The sequence below is a fragment of the Lepisosteus platostomus genome, chromosome 1 (genome assembly GCF_059453375.1).
Source record: "Lepisosteus platostomus isolate fLepPlt1 chromosome 1, fLepPlt1.hap1, whole genome shotgun sequence".
Taxonomy (NCBI): domain Eukaryota; kingdom Metazoa; phylum Chordata; class Actinopteri; order Semionotiformes; family Lepisosteidae; genus Lepisosteus; species Lepisosteus platostomus.
The window spans coordinates 42,859,786-42,877,534 of NC_142611.1; the positions used below are offsets into that span (position 1 = coordinate 42,859,786).

General features: G+C 35.3%; 1 protein-coding gene across 3 annotated transcripts in view; it reads right to left on the reverse strand.

The window, feature by feature from the left end:
- The window catches only part of ablim2 (actin binding LIM protein family, member 2), a 103,989-nt gene that overhangs the window by 58,657 nt on the left and 27,583 nt on the right, over nt 1-17,749 (reverse strand). For all 3 annotated transcript variants that reach the window (XM_088629367.1, XM_088629359.1, XM_088629376.1), the window contains exon 2: nt 16,165-16,308. In XM_088629367.1, coding sequence (XP_088485493.1) covers nt 16,165-16,308 — 144 coding nt within the window. The remainder of the gene's footprint in view (nt 1-16,164; nt 16,309-17,749) is intronic.

A 17,749-nucleotide genomic window follows, 5' to 3' on the forward strand; every position in this document is an offset into this window, starting at 1 on the left:
ACAGTAGATGTTTAGCCATATGTTTGAAAACTTTTAGATTTTTCTTTCCAGATGATCAATTTAATTATTTCATTTTGTTTTTTGCTTTAAATACATGGAGTATTGTAGGTTGTGTATATAACAAATATTAGTTACTACTTCAAAGTATCATGAAAAATTTGGTCAGAATACTTTTGCAAGACCCTGTAAATTAGTACAGATACTCTTCATTGTCTGATTTTATTTCACAGATCAGTTTTCTACAAATCAGAATCGAACTTTATCTGACACAAAAACAAAAGCAATAAATTAACAGCAGATTGAACTTAAATTTATATTTTTAAATTACTGATGAAAGATTAACTTATATAACACATCTTATGATTGAGTGATGGATTTAAAATGATGTTACATCATTTACTTAGGTTTAATGTAATTATTAAGGAACATTATTGATGGCTGTCATGGATGATGCCATTATAATAATATATAAGTAAAAGTGTGATACCAGTGGTTCTCCTTCAGCAGCTCATGCATACACTTCAAAAAAGCTCCAGCACTAGTAAAATGAGGAATCAAGAAATGAGAAGTAACACTGATATCCAGTTTATCTGGAAGACATTAGACATTTCTTTCTCCATTATGCTCATGGGGTGACAAGTATATTACTGTATGTGGAACAATCTGTTACACAAAAACATTACATAACTTCAACTCTTTGGGGAGGTGTGGGAGGAAGGAAACAACAGCTGAAAACCAGATGCAGGGTGCTCCTAAATGTCTTTGTGCTTTTATTGAACTTGATCACTGTCAGTAATATGCAGGCCTTCATGTGAAACACAGGGTGAAGCCAAGGTACATGAAGTCATGTTTTTGACCTTTTATTCAAACCATTACATCTTACATCATATTGCTGTAGACACAAGAAAGGAATAACTGCGCCAGATGCAGAGAGGAATCAAAACATTGTGTATGATCTGTTCTTCCGTTTTACTTGAGGGAAGGATTTCAAGCATACCACTTCACATCACTCCTCTTGATGTTTCCCGGGGTTTTGAGGGGTATATTTCTAGGTTTACGTAATAAATTAAACTGCTGCCCAGCACAGTAAAGCATTCCAAATTTACAAAACATTTTTACAAATCTCATGTATGCAAAAATCACAAAATACTGCGGATGAACATTTGTTGTTTATATTTTAATTTACATTCAGACTTTTAAAGAACGTATTCTTTACTCAGTCTTAATGAACTCCTGTAATAATAATATTGTAAAGGAAATTTCAGAGCCAGAGTGTCATCTGACACATCCACTCTACTGGTAGCCTCTGGTGAAGTTGTTATTCACACTTGGTCCTGGAAAAACTGTCAAAAGTGACCGTTTCAATAAATTCGCAGAATAATGCAGGAATAATTCTCAGGAAACATTAGAAATATTTTCCAATGTTGCTTTCCTATAACTGGCGTTGGTACACAATGTAACACAGAACCACAGCTCCTGTTGCCAGAACATTTCACAAGTGATTGGATTGCATCCAGAACCTCCTGATATAACTTCCTTAAACAATGAAAAAACATAAACAATAGGAGCTTATCAGAGGTTTTGTGGCAAAATGTTACAAACAAATATTAGTGTAATGGAATTATCTTTGATCTATCCATTTCACATTGTACAGTACATTTAAACTGGACCTCTTCTAGTAACATTCATTTTATTGTGGGTGTCTTCTTATTCATTTATGTGGCTGACACATTAATACAAAGCACCCTGCAGAAGTAACAATTACTGATTTTGTTATACGCAATTATATGAATAGAATCTGTTATATGAATTTCTACAACTGAGTTAGGAGTCCAGAGCCTTATCAACCACATTGCCATCTCTATAGCTCAGAACATAGATTCTTCCATATTGTAGAATGTATTTTCCAAGCGCAAGAAAAACAAAACAAAAATGTTTAACAAGGTAACAAAATATTTGTTCTGTGTCTACTCAAGGAATTAAACATTCAGTGAAAAAAACATATACTGTAGTTAACCATATTTGCTTTAAACCATACATCTATATAGTAAATACTGTTTTGATATTGCTTATAAGGATAAGCTGGCAGGTATAGGAGAAGCTAACATGGAAACATGTTATAATGGCCCCACGGTAGTCAACCGTATATTTCCATACAATTATTATTCATAAATGCTAACATCTACAATAGTCAAAAGACATTTGAGTTATCCCTGCAGTCTCTGCAGCATTAATGCTTAAAATAATGTTAAGTTTGTTTCTTTTATAATTCCCAGAATTTAAAAATCTCAGCACTAGTGTCTCTGTCAGTCAATATGCTCACAGTCAGGTAACATGAGATGTAGTGATTACACTGTATATATAAACTCAGGTTGCTTTATCAAGTTACAAAGATTGCCTTTCAACCTAGGCTATTTATAGCCTGGCAGATGGTTTAGGTCTGATAAACAAAAAAACACTCCTTGTTACTGAGTTACTGATACACCCCTTTTTCCTTTCCAGGCAACCTTGCCTCATCCCTGGGCACAGTTAAAATAACCACAGACACAAGCCCTGTCTTTTCACACACCTGCCCCTGCCTCACTGCAGTTCTGCTATTCACGTCGGCATTAAAGAAAGCTCTGATTCAATTCTCCCAGGGCAGCACACAAACGTTGCCATTTGAGCAATTTTTTTCTACAATACAACTCATAGAGCTATCGAACTACTACACAAGGCACCATGGCGTTTTACTATCAGGCGTTTCCCATTAGGCAATGCAACAGACTGCACTTCACACGCTTTGGCAACAGAATTCCACTGTATCAGTTTCACTTTATTCATTCTTCGGAGTTCATATCTCCTCCTTATCTCCATCTTTGGACCTGCTAGTCTCAACCGAGGATTGCTGCCAAGCCAAACCCCAGTCTGGAATGTTGCAGCTCGCGAGCAATTGTACACGACTTGGCCCTCAGTGCTTGTGTTTGAAGCAGCTTACTCTTTATAAGCACTAGTATCACCAGCAGCTCTTAGGGGGTTCTTTAAAACACTATAGTCTGCACTTGTTTAATTTAAAAGAACCACGAACAAATACAGTAAGTGCAGAATATATGGTGAATTAAATGTGGTCCTTCCTATTCATTTACACAACTTTGCTGTTTATGCCAATGAAAATTGGACTCATCACTTTTATGTAAACATTAAGAAAGATTTAGCAATTAATAGTGATGCGACAGATAAAGATATTCCACAAGAAGCCTACAGTAATAACCCCGCTCTGTAACTTTATCATTTTCTTGTGCATCACAAAGCTTATATGAATTCTATGAGCTTTATCCATGCATAGAAATAGTACATTTATCAATGGTTGCCTATTTATAAATAAAAGCAAAAGCATTTTTTACCTGTATGACACCTCTACACATTTTACAGTTTGACAGGATTGTTTTCATTATTACTAGTTAGTTGATCTAACACTATAGACTAACACACTGAAATAAAACAGCAAACGAATGATGTAAAATCTTTCTGTTATAAGTGCATAACTTGATCCATCTTGGCTTTTCCTGTTGAGTGAAAAAAGACTTGATCAGCAAAGAATCTTATAACAATAAATAGTTATAAATAATAAATAATCCATGTATGAGTATTACATAAAAAATGTTGAAGTACTTAATATTAAATTACCAAATATTCAATTTTGGAAAACTAAAAAACAGTACAACCAGAACTAAACCTAACACCAGGAAAGGTGAATGAGCTTCTCAGTCTAAAGTGTAGGCTCTGTGTGCCCAAGTACAGTATTAATTTATGATAGATTGATCTTTTTGAACCTATTAAGGTTAAACAGAGTGTTCTTGACATTTTCAGTAAACTAAGAATAAAATCTTGCTGCAGGCTGACAGATTGCTTTTTAAGGACAACAACATTTTTTTGATAGAGTATATGTGTTACAGATAGTAACAGTATAGTATGTGTTTGAGAATAACCACAAGAACGGAAGAGTGGAGACCATTCAGCTCATCTACCCTGTTTGGTAGGTAGTTGTTAATTAATGCCAGGCTCTCACACAGACCTTTATTGAAAAAAGTCAGGATAACATCTCCAACAAGTATGCTCCATACACCTACAATTTCCACTTGTATCCTCTGGTTTCACTGTTGAGACAGTCCCACACAGTCACATTACCTTATTGGGCTGCCTTTTTCAATGCCTTTGAAGATTTTGAATACTTGAATTTAATTCCATCATAACTAAAAAAGTTCAGTTCTGTTAATTCTTCTTTTAACTAAGATTCAGGTGTAAAAGTCTGATGCATTTTTTTTAAAATGAGCTAGATCTGCTTTCCAAGCTAAATAAGAACACCTATGTACAGTAAATAATATAACTATACACAAATATGTGAATATCCATCCATCAATTTTCCAAATCACTGTACTTAATACAGGGTCCCAGGGGAGCTGGAGCCTATTCCAGCAAGCAACAAGCACAAGGCAGGATACACCGTGGATGGGATTCCAATCCATCCAGGACAGACACACAGACTCACGTGCAAACACAGGGAGAACATACAGACTCCACCCAGATAGCACCCCAGGTCCAGAACTGAACCCTGGGCTCCAGTGTTGTGAGTTGGCAATGCTAGCACTGTGCTACTGTCCCATCGTATATACTGTACGTATATATGAAAACATATTTTAATGTACAAAAAAAAACAAAGGATGATCAGCACACAAATATGTTTAATTAATAATGAATACACAAAATGCAAAAAAATAACAGAAATAAAAATATGATGCTTACTGTGCATTGTTCATAAAAGGGGACTAAACAATTCAATACAGAAAAGTATTGTAAATAGCAACACCACAAGTCAGAACAAAATTGAAAGTTTTTTCCTAAGAATGTTTCAAGAACATTGCCCATGAGTCATAAACTCATTATACACTATTTCCACCACAAATGCACAATAATGGAATTCTAGCATGAATGGTGAGCCAACTGAACAAGAGGGACATGGCACAAACCTACAAGCTTGGTTTGGCTGCAATACAATACTTTATAGCGACTGAGACTCTTCTTTTCCTTGTCTCAGCAGTATCAGCAAGATGGGGAAAGCCAGTTTAGGCCAGGTGAAGATCAGATCAGCTTTGCCCTGTGTTCTTGGGATTTGTGATCTGCTACCATCTGAAGATTGGAAGCTTTAGGTCATAAATCAGCCTGTCAGATCAGTTTTATTACCCGTAACATTTCGGTTAGTAGATGACTACAGTAGGACTGTACAGTAAAACTGGTTTTATTAAATAGTAACACCGACATCGAAAAGGTCCTGTAGTCATATTTTGTGTATAAACAATGCTTATACACATTCATATAACAACTGTTACAAAAAATAATCAGGTTCTGGCAGACATTTGACTTTCCATGTTTAAGCATTTATGAATAAAATACCTGCACTCTGTTATTTCCAATATCTCTATTATTTTCAAAATTCAATTGCACTTTCCTGTCTTATAGCACTTTCCATTCCGCACTCAAATTTTCCACTCAGAATATTGTCTGTTATCTGTGACTTCATGACATGAGATCATCAAATTATTATCTGCCCTCCAAAATGAGGTTTTTGTACCATTTTTGAGTATCACAGTTATTTTTAGTTTCAGATGAAAATATTTCCTAATGAGAATATTGTAAAGAACTCATTGAAGTTATGTACTTGAACTTCTTCTTCTTCTTTTTCACAGCCTTAGTCCCAGACTGTCCTGGGGTCAGCTGCTTTGGTTGCTCTTCTCCATTTGTCTCTGTCGAGCACATCTTCCTCACTCACTTCACATACCTCCATATCTTTTCTCACACAATCTATCCATCTCTTTCTAGGCCTGCCTCTTCCTCTGTTACCTTCCACCTCAAATTCCATTACCCTCTTTGTTACTTCCTCAACGTCCCTCCTCATGATATGTCCATACCACCGTAACCTCGCTTCTCGCATCTTCTCAACCACATCCACCACCCTACATCGTCTACGGATTTCTTCATTTCTGATCTTATCCTTCATTGAAATCTGCAGAATCCATCTCAACATCCTCATTTCAGTTCTTCTCATCAAGTTCTCTTCCCTCTTTCCAACTGCCAAGCATTCAGCTCCATATAGTAATACAGGTCTAATCACAGTCTTGTACATTTTGCACTTTAACTTTCTGGGAATTTTCCTGTCACAGATTATTCCAGTTATTTCTCTCCACTTGTTCCATCCAGCTTTCACTCTTTGTTTTACTGCCTCCAGTGTTTCTCCTCCCTTTACCAGTTTTGATCCAAGGTATTTAAAGTCATCAACTTGTTTCAGTTTTCCTCCATTTGTCTCCTCAACATTGGTCATAGTATCTCCTCTTCTCTCCATTACCATTATTTCAGATTTTTCTGCATTCATTTTCAGTCCACCCTTTTCCAGACTCCTCTGCCATTTGAACACTTTCTCCTGTAGTTCTACTTCTGAGTCTGCCATCAGTGCCACATCATCAGCAAAGATGAGTTCCCAAGGCACTTCTGTTCTTACCTCCTCTGTCAGTGTGTCAATAATGTTTATGAAAAGGAAAGGACTTAGTGCTGATCCTTGGTGTACTCCAACTGTGATTTCAAACTCTTTTGTCTCTCCCTGTTGTGTTATCATCTTTGTAGTTGTATCTCTATAGGTTGCTTGAACTAACTTCACCATGCTTTCTGGTACTCCTTTCTTCCTCAAGCACCAATGTACTTGAACATTGTTATGTACTTGAACAGTTGTCTAAAAAATACTTCCACATCCTGAAATTCTTTAGCAATTCTTCAGTTATATTAAACAAAATTTCCTGGAACAGAAGCAAGTTAATAGAAAAATACCAGTTGATAAGCTCACTTCCTGTGGAATACAATTAGAATTTGAAATAACAATTTACATAACAGAAAATGTAATAAATTAAACACAACTCAAAGTACACATTTCTTTTTTTATATATATAGAACAAAGTTTGAGAATGCAAACCAAGTAAATTCTTTACCTGCATTAACAACTTTAGAGGGTTAGCAAGCAAGAACAATATATTTAGTTCACCATGCTATTCTGGAGAGTAGCATCATACTCATCCAAGAATTTTATTTTATTGAGTCATTCGTTCAAGTATTTCAGAAAATCGTCAATACTCCTCAACTACTACCGGTAATATCATTTTTTTTAAATGTAACCACAAATAAACCTCTCAATTAGAAGATAATACTTTCTTCCCCTGTGGATTCTGTCTAGAGCAACAATATCTTCTTTGTTGCTAGGCAACAATATGTTGCAAGGCAACACAATTTTCTACATGAGGATGAACTAGTTAGTTACTGCTCTTGATTTGCATCCAAACCTACTTTTTAAAACTCTTCAATAGTGCTGAAGGGATTTTAAACTCATTCTTAAAAGTTCCATCTACCTGTAACTAATTAATCCTCAGTACCTAGCAGAATGGATTAAAAAAAGAATGTTCAGAAGAAGTAAGCTATAAACTAAGAGTGCTGCAGGTAAGTCTTATTATTTTTGTTTTTAATGATTTATTTAACATGTTTCAATGTATTTTTTTAATTATCTGCAGGAATACTGCACTGTTTGACATGCATAGCAGAGTGATCAACACACAGCCCAACATAAACCCAGAAAGACATCTCATGGATTATTGGCAACAGCATTGTGAACATCTTTAATATAAATGAGTCGCAGCTTGTTTTACAAGAAAGGAGCCAGGGGAAGTCTTTACCAGACAACAATCTATAATAAGAGATTTCGTAAATCCTCTCTTGTTTTCTAGTTCAATTTCCCACAATTGCTTTCAGAATATCCTAATTCTCTTTTTTAAATATGGTTACTCTCTGTCAAGTGGCCTCGACTAGCTCTGTTGGTAGAGCATGAAACTCATAATCTCAGGGTAGTGAGTTTGTGTGCTACATTGAGCGCCAGGTCCTCCATATTGGAGGTTGGGCACAAGGCTGACAACCCTGTCCCGGAAAATACTGGAAGGATGTTGCTGCCCCTAAATGCTGGAAGGCATAACAGGCAAACATCCATCCACTCTCAGGTCAAAAAGACAACCGTAAATGGTGAGCTTGTGCTAAAGCCAAGATACGTAAAACTGATACAAGAGCATTTGATACATCTAACACTGACAAACGGAGCAGATTGCTGAACATTTGTCTTCACTGTTATGAGTGACTGATTAAATCATCACGAGATGAATAGGTTTGCTTACACTCCACATCCCATCTTTCAGAAGTTCATGCTTCTCAATGCTCATATTTTGTAATTTGGTAAAATAATGATGGAGAAGGGATACTGTGGTGTTCAAAAAGAGGCCAACAAAAATTCACACCTAGCCTGACCAAACAAACTCTTAATACAGTAGCTCCTGTCTACTATGTCATGACACTTACCCTAGCAACAGACTATCCTAGACATCTTTGCAATATTGGAACACTTAGAGCTCAGAAAAAACACTGCTATTAATGTAAAGGCATTAATACATGCACTATATTGAACATGGATTCTATTTTTAATTTTAAACACAGTCATCTACATTCAGCAATGGATCAATGGGACAGTCATCATGAGTCAATATTTATTTAGAGAAACTCAATTTTATTTTTTAAAAAGGAAGAATTAATCCTCCTGGGCAGCAAGCACCAAATAAACCCAAAGTGCATTCAGGAAATGTTTTAATATTTAAAGAGTTACTTCTGGAATATTATCAAGACAGTCTGGCCTTGTAAAGCTGTCATTTTGAATTTTCAAAGCTTTAGTATGAGACAACAGTCATACATTTTTTATCTGTAAAACATAATAATAGAATGCATTACATTACAGTATTATAAGTGCTCTGGTCTCCTCAAGCTTATTAAGTAGGTAAAAACATGGCTGATAAAAATATAAAATTTTATTTTTAAAGCTTTTTTTTTCCAAAGAAGTATTATCTTTTTGTTTTCTCAAGATAGAATTAAACAATTAAGGAGTATAATAAACAATGAAAAGGTAGAATAACATTTACAGTACATTATTTATGGTGGTTTTGAAAGCTCTTTTGTCTTCATGGTTGAATCGCTACTTTAAATGCACTACCTGTCTGAAAAATGTCACTGAAACAAGTATATTTATTCTGAACCACTATTATTTTACACAGAAAGAGGTCAATCAACTAACTGTATGACCTATCAAATTGATTTAATCTTGCCATAGCAAAAGAGTAAATACTTTTGTGATCAACATATTATATATTTTTATTTTCCTTTGCAGCTTTATGTGACTTTCTAACTTTTTTCATCCATAAACATTTTCATGCATACAGTATATAATTTGTAATTAAACAAAAAGGGGCATCATTGGAAAAGCCTGAATACATTTGCAATGCATTGAATATTACTTAAATTACTCAAGTACTGTATATATACTGTATATATTTGAATCAGGTCTTCTTTTAGTCTTATCTGTTAAAAAGATTAAAAAGATTCAGTTAATTCAGCCTCTTAAGCTAGGACATTCCTTTAAGCCCCATTATAGATCTTGCTGGTCTTCTCTAGATTGATTCTAAAGCAGTACATTCTGTATGATATACAGTAAGATGGTGACAAAACCTAAACACAATACTCTAAATGAGGTCTTACAAGTGCATTATACAATTTTAACACAACATGTTTTGATCTAAAATCTATGCTTTTAACTATACTGTATATTCTAACATTTTGTTTGCCTTTTTAATTGCTTTTCCATATTGTGTACAGTGGCTACCACAAGTATTCACCCCCTTGGATGTTTTCACATTTTATCCTATTCAAGTATGTTTATTACAATATCATAATATATTTAATTATTATTATTGCCATCGACTGACACAAAGCAATCAGTGTAATAATAAGCAATCAAAGTAATGCCAAAGTGAAAACAAAAGGTTCAGATTACCCTAAATTAACAATAAATGCAAAACAGAAAATAAGATCAGATCACTTTATTGGCCATATACAATTTCTTGTATTAGGAATTTGTCTTTTCGCATACCCCAACTTGCTCTCCATGAGACACACAGACAGGGAGAGAAGTTTGGGGTCAGACCACAGGGTCAGCCATTTATACGGCGCCCCTGGAGCAGTTGGGGTTAAGGGCCTCGCTCAGGGGCTCAACAGAGTAGGATTCCTCTGCAGGCTACAGGATATGAACCAGCAACCTTCCAGCCACAGGCGCAGATCCTTAGCCACAGAGCCACTGCACTGCACCAAATAACATACTTACAGATTGCATACTGTAAGTATTCACGCCCTTTGCTATGACACACCTACTGTACATATGGTGCAACTAATTGTCTTAGAAGTCACATAATTAGATGAATGGAGTCCACCTGTGTGCAGTTAAGGTGTTTCACATGAGTTCAGGTTAAATACACCTCTTTCTGGGAGGTCCCACAGTTGATTAGTACATCTCCCAACAAAAACTACATCATGAGGACATGATGGAACTTTCAAACTAAATCTGGGATCGGGTTATTGAAAAACACCAATCAGCAGAAGGGTTTAAGAAAATTTACAAGACACTGGATATCTCCCAAAGCACAGTAAAGCCCATTATAAAGAAATCAAGAAAATAAGGCACAACTGTGAATCTATGTAGAACAGGGCATCCTCAAAAACATAGTATCTGGGCTAGAAGGGTACTAATCAGGGACAACACGAAGAGGTCTAAGACAACTCTAAAGTAATTATAAGAAGTCCACAGCTGAAACGGGAGAATGTGTACATACTGTATGACAACAGTTGCCCAGGTGCTTAACAAATCTGGGCTTCATGGGAGAGTTACAAAACATTCATAGAATGAATCCATTCTAAAACAAAAAATGTGGTTTCTGCTGGTCTGGTGTAGTCTGGTTATATTTCTGAGATGGAAGAATAATGGTTTTAAAATATTCTGGACATGAGGTTATTATATCCAATACAAAGGTTATTGAAAAGCTTATATCTTTTTCTAAAGGTTTTCTCAAAGTTGTTGTATCAGATTTCCTGAACAATTTTCTGAAGTCTAAACAGCAGGTCTTATAAAGTAGCTTCTCTCTAGAATGGTTATTTTTGTTAATAATAATTAACAAACTAATTAAATAACCAATACAAGAGAAATAAATATTCCTTCCTGTGTTACCAAGTAATGACATGGCAATGACATAAAATTTGAGTCAACTATTTATGTACTTGATTTTCATGAAGATATTTTAATATCAGTAAATGAAAATAAATCAAAACACCATCACTGTACAGTATATTCTAAATTGTGTCTGAAGATTTTAATAACAATTATTTATCAAAAACAGTAAATTAGTATAATGTGACCTCTTAAAATGTTTAGCACAAAGTCTTGAGTGTTAGAGATACAGTATCAGTTAGTCTTGGTTTTCATGGGTCTGCACACAACTTGAATCCACCGGCCTGCTGGTTGCTATCTGTTCATAAACATGTTTTTCTAATTAACCTAGAATGCAATCAATTCAATATACTGTAAATAAACAAGCCATTCAACTGTTGCTTAATAAAGTCACATCTGTAATTCAATTTCACTGCCATAGGATTCATGGGCATAGCATGTAGCTAATTGGTAGAATAATGATACATATTTTACTGTCCCTTGACAACGTAATGAATCTGCGGTGAACTATGGCATATAAAAAGACAGCAGTAGTATACAGCTACTTGGTTTGCAAAAATACTTTTGTTACTGAGTGGCAACAAGCACAGAACCATCTGCTAAGTGGATCTTGTCAGAAGACATAGTGACAGCAATAGACCAGTGTGTGAACTTAGCCAGGATGGATGTCTGAAGCATTTACTTAGAGCTAAAAAACTAATGGTAGCTGGTGCTAACAGCTACTGTCTAGAGGATTCTAGAGGTCAATTTCAAAACATGGTGGACAAACCATTTGTGAAAGGGGTTATTTGGGAAGTCTGTGCTGAAGCGATTCTCCTTTCAAGAAAAAAAAATCAGTCATTGACAAACAATAGTCAAGGAAGGTCATTCAATGGAAAATATCACTTTACAGGGCATATTACAACAGTGTAGACTGTATATGATCATCTCCTAATTTATTACCACAATTGAAAAACTATAACTAAACCTTGATTTATACAGTAAAATCCTGGTACACATCAAGAGATTTTTCAATAGGTATGAATTTAAATGAGATAGGAAAGTACAAAAATGTAGGCAGCTCTGTGGTGAAGCAGCTAGCACTGCTGCCTCACAACTCCACAATCTATACAAAACAGTGCGGAAGAATCACTGAATGCCATCCCCAACCCTTGTACAGACCTGTATAATTTGTAGAACTGATTGCATATTTTAATCAATTTATTGTTTCATTATGCAAAATGTTTGTTTTTTTCTAAATTGTGAAGATTTCATAAGATGCTAACTTGTTTGTCTCACCAAATGCATGTTTCTTATTTGTTAAATGATTTGTCATGTTGTGTTAAATGTATTATGTATTGTATTACAAGTTTTACCTGCCTGCAAACTGAACTCCCCATGTGGGGCAATAAAGTAAGTAAGCGGGAGAGCTGCATGTTTTCTCCGGCTGCTCCAGTTTTTTCTCACCTCGGCATTAGCTAACCAACTTTTGTCTCTAAATTATACTTGTGGATGCCCTGTGATGGATTGACATCCCATCCAGAGTGTTGCCTTACCTTACAATTTGTGCTTCAGAGCTAAGCTCCATGTTGTTGTGACCCTTGGCAGGTATAAGCAGCTTTCAAATAATGGATGAATGAAAAGGAGTAGTATAACCATAAAAAATCAATTTAACATATTTCTCAATGCACAATGTTGAAATACATACTATGTATACTGTGTAAGTTGAAAATAAATTGTGTGAATTTTAATCATCTTAATGCTTTAAAGTCATTTATTAGTTTCACAAAGCATAAGAATGTTTATTGAACATTCTAGAGGTCACCTTGCTTGCCCCTGCATAGTAAAAGAGGTTACACACCGAAACAAAACGTTCAGTTCAATGCAGTTATGGAGAAAGTGTATTGTCCAAAGTTCCACATTTCTAAAACTTTATCAACATCAATATTCTTTGAAGGTTGTAAAAAACTTCACAAGATTACAAAATGGTATACTTCTGTTAGTTTTATTGGTGGACCAGATGATGATATTCTTAATACTTTAGGTGTACTTAATGTTTTAGGTTTTGGTTGTAGCTTGCTTGGCTAAGGAAAAGACAGCCATGGCTAAAGGTCAAAGCAGGCACAACCCTACTCACTTATGAGGAATGAAATGAGGAATGAACCAGCGAGGCTGCTTCAAAGGTGCATTTGGTGTGGACAGAGGGGTGCTAGAAAAGATGCATGCACAGTTGTGGACAGCAGGTAAGTATTTATACATAAGAGAGGGAAAGTACAAAATAACAATTAGTCCACCTCCTGAACTTTTGTTTAACAACACCATTTCAGTAGTTCAGTAAAATGTTAATTACGACACAATGAGTCAGCAAATATAATATACTTAAAACTTTAGTGTTCTGCATTAATTTGCTTGGCATTAATCACAGCCCAAGCTGAGTTCAGAGCAGAGGACCAACACAGCACCAGTTGGACGCCAGCACAGCAGGGGCTGTGAATGGGGAGCCCTTACCAAGTACTTACTGATGTTGTGTACTTGCACCATCAGGGCAGAGTAGACATCAATGACTGAGGGGGGCTCTACAAGTATTAGAAAAGATGTGCACAGAGTTGTGGACAGCAGGTGAGTATTTATATGTAAGAGAGTGTAAGTGCAAGATTACAATATGATCTCCTCCTTAACGTTTGTTTAACACCATATGTTGCATTTGTTTTTGCCAAAACCAAATTTTAATCATACTCAATAATTGTCTACAAGTGTCAATAATGTGAAAATCTGAAATATGGAATTTGCAAAAAGAATTGTCTACTGTGTTTTAAAATGAATTTTAAGTGTCAATTTACTTTGCCATTTCAAGGACAGACTTATATGTCATTTAGATTCTCTTCCAATCTGTTAATACTTTTTTTAGAAAGGGAAATGAAGCTTGTATGTCCTGCAAAGACTAAAATAGAAAGGAAACACAGTTACACATTACACAGTCTGTTTTATGCATTGGGACACTGACTTGCACAAAATGCATAAGTAAATCAATATCCCCTTCTGAGCTCCTTTCCTGCGAATCACCATGAACCCATTCATTGGTCTGTGAATTTATAATTTTAAGTTAATCCATTATCAGAAAGCCACTTATTTTTGTCAAAAGCTCTGCATTTCTTGGTTTTTATTGGTTAGTGTCACATAAACCTGTAGCCTATTCCAGAGACAAAGAGTGATAATTACAGTCAATCGCAGCTAATTTTTAGCTAATTTTAATTTTAGCTTTGCATGTTTCCATTACAGATTTCATGATTATGGCTAAGACACTCCATTTGAGCATCACTAATAATATAATATGAGCCTTGATACACTTTAAAATATTTGTAATACGTGGTAAACATGTAAAAACAACTGGACTGGTTAGATGTTGTATGCTAAGTGATGGATTTGTAACACTTATGTTTGATTAACATGTCAAGCTTATGTTTGATTAAGAGGATTAAAAGCTAGAAAATATATTCCATTTATAATATGTTTTCAAATTGGATAATAATAAATGAAAATTGAACACACTGGACAGCCATACAAATCATTAAAGCCGGTATTTATGATATTTCATGGCTCTAATGCCCAAGAGTAGCTTCTGGAAGGCCTTTTAAGAGGAGAAGACCAACAAACCACAACATCCTGACAACATGCCAAGGGTATTTATAAACTGCAATATAAATTATTTATTTACAGGTTTACACCTCTGTTGCCTTACATTATATTCAGAAAGGATATAAAGTAATCAAATGCAAACAATACGTAAAACAGACTCAGTATCTTAGTCTTTAAACTGTTTTTTACTCTCTTACCTACTATTTTAGGTGTTGACATTTACAATCTATTAACAGACATGTAGAATCTTTACACATTATTTTCTCTTGTTCTCTGAAATAAAACCCTTGGCTTAAAGGAAACATCAATTGTGTTCAAACTGAGGTCTCTTAGCAACTTCATTAGTGTACAAAACAATAAAGAAATACACAATCCCACAGCAAAATCACAATGTTATACACAGACAAAAGGAGGAAGGCTGAGCGCAAAGCTCTTCCTTTTTAAATTATGCAGGTACTCTGTGATATGAATTTAATGTCAATTTGTGAAAAACAACATGCTCACCTACATTACAGTATTATTTGTCTGCTTAGGTTTATTTCTCTGTATTTATTCCCTTATTACTACAAGCTTTTCATTTATGAATAGACAAGAGTTAATTGTGTATCCAGTGAGGTCTTTGAAGGTAGCATACAGATAGAGGACATACTGTAAGTGCTAAGTAAAGTGATGAAGAAATAGCACAGCAATTTTCTCTCATAGTTCATTACAGTCCCAATCAACACTCTGTTTAGTTTTCTTCAGGGCAGCGTCTTCTACACTGTAAGGACGATTTACAAAACCTTCTATTCCAGAGTGAAATCAGCTCCCTCTTTTCTGAATCTAACTGCATGGGAAGAAAGTTGCAAATCCCCGGAAAATGCAGGTGTGATTTCTTTTCACCTGCAGGACTGTTTTTGAAATATGTGGCAAAAACTCGTTTGGAATCAAAGAAATTGAAGCAAATCTTGCTGTAAATGATTAGTAAACTAATTTATGTCCGTTTTGCCTAGTTATAATTTGAACAAATATAAGGTTATTTTTCAGAGGCCACAAGCAATTCCTAGAATGCTGATGGTATTTAGTTTTACTATATATTATAACGAAGTTTGACTAAACTTTGGTCCACCTGGGTTTGAAGGGAACTAGGCTGCCAGCATTACAGTATATCATACCAGCCCCCCTAATGTATCATCAACTGAAAGCTGTATTAACAGCTTTTTCAGCTGGTGCCATAAACACCTTATTAAAAGGGCTAGGGTATTGGAATAGGGATTATCAGTGAAACAAATGTATGCCAACCTCTGAAACGTAGAATCAAGTGTGGAATGCACAGTGCCCCCAAAACAAAGTGCCATCACTATTTTTTCCCCCTGAAATTAAGCAGCAGTAGCTAAAAAGTTACTCACCTTTGCAGACAAAGCATTTAAGGTGGAAATGTTTGTTCTGAACACGCAGGACCTCTCCTTTGCAAGCTTTCCCACAGTTGTGGCACAGAATTGAGGTGCCCTGCTGCTTCTCTAGTGGGCTATGGACAGCCTGCTGTTGAAGTACTGCAATGACAGAAAAAAGAACACCACCCTCTTTAAATGTCAGTGCTGTTGAGCTGATGTAGGGATGTGCAATATGGACAGTTTAAGGAAAACACTAATCAGATTGTGCATTAACAGCACAAGCCCTGTCCCAATACTCTTATGACCAAGCTTCCCAGCGATGTTGTGAAAGCTGAAACCCTGGCTTCCTTCAAAAAATGAATGGATGGAATCATCTGATTAATTACCTACTAACAACCAAATATCCCATATAAACTTAAGAGCCTCCTCTCATTTGGAACTTTTTTATATTCTTTTATTTTTATGTTAAATTTGATTTTGAAAAAAAAAACAATTCAAGTTTATTTGATCTGAATAACACCCATGGCTTTTCACAGATGAAATTCCATTGAAAGATAAGCTTTTTCCTAGTCAAGAAAATGAAATCTTTGGAACAGTAGTCTGACTAGCCCAGGTGCCTTGGATTTTAAAGAAAACAGAAAACATTTTGTTTTTGCAAATGTTATTAATCTTATTACCCTCATTATTGGTATAATTATCAAGCTCTAAGTGTCCTCAGTTTTGATAAAGTGGATCAAATGAATTACACAGCAATACACTCACTTCCATTCATCCTATACATTCAAAAAATATTTTTTTCTCTCAGCTAATGTAAAGGAGAAAACTGCCATTTCTGTATTCATTTATTATCACTTTAAAAACCTCAGCAATGATATTCAGTCACTTAGTTACTGTCATCTGGAATTTAAAATCAAAATAAAGCTGTCTTCTGTTTGTCTTCTTTTTTAATCTTCAGATTACTTGCTTTAAAGGGATTTTGAGCAGTATACTATCACTGAAATGGTTTTCCACTGTGAAATATTGCATTTCCTGCCTAATTTGTTCTGGTTGAGACACTTTATATTTATATATATATAGCTATAAACAAGTTTTAAAATCAGTAATTGCTGGTCTGGGGTTAAACCAAGGCAGGTTTTATTCCCAGGAATACCACAAATCAAATATTTTAAGAACAATAATCTAGATTTTAGCATGAAAAACATTTGTAGTGTCTTGAAGAAATATTCAGACGATTTATTATGTTGTCCCTTTTTTGTGAAAATAGAAAATGATGCACATTGTATTCCACACTGGATGGCATGGGTGGTTTCACAGTGGTTAGCGTTGCTTTCTTGCAGTGCTGGGGCAGCACATTCAATTCTGTATTGGGGGGGGGGGGGCTATTTCTCCCCGTTTGTGTGGGTTTTAACAAGGATCCCTGGTTTCCTCCCACAGTCCAAAGACATACTGGTAGTTTTATTGGCTTCTGTGAAAATTGTCTTTACCACCTTTGCACACCAGCTTGGTGCATCTTTTGCCCATTCTTCTTGGCAGATTTGTTCAAGCTCTCTTAAATTGCTTGTGGTTTATTTATAGACAACAGTTATCAAGTCCTTCCACA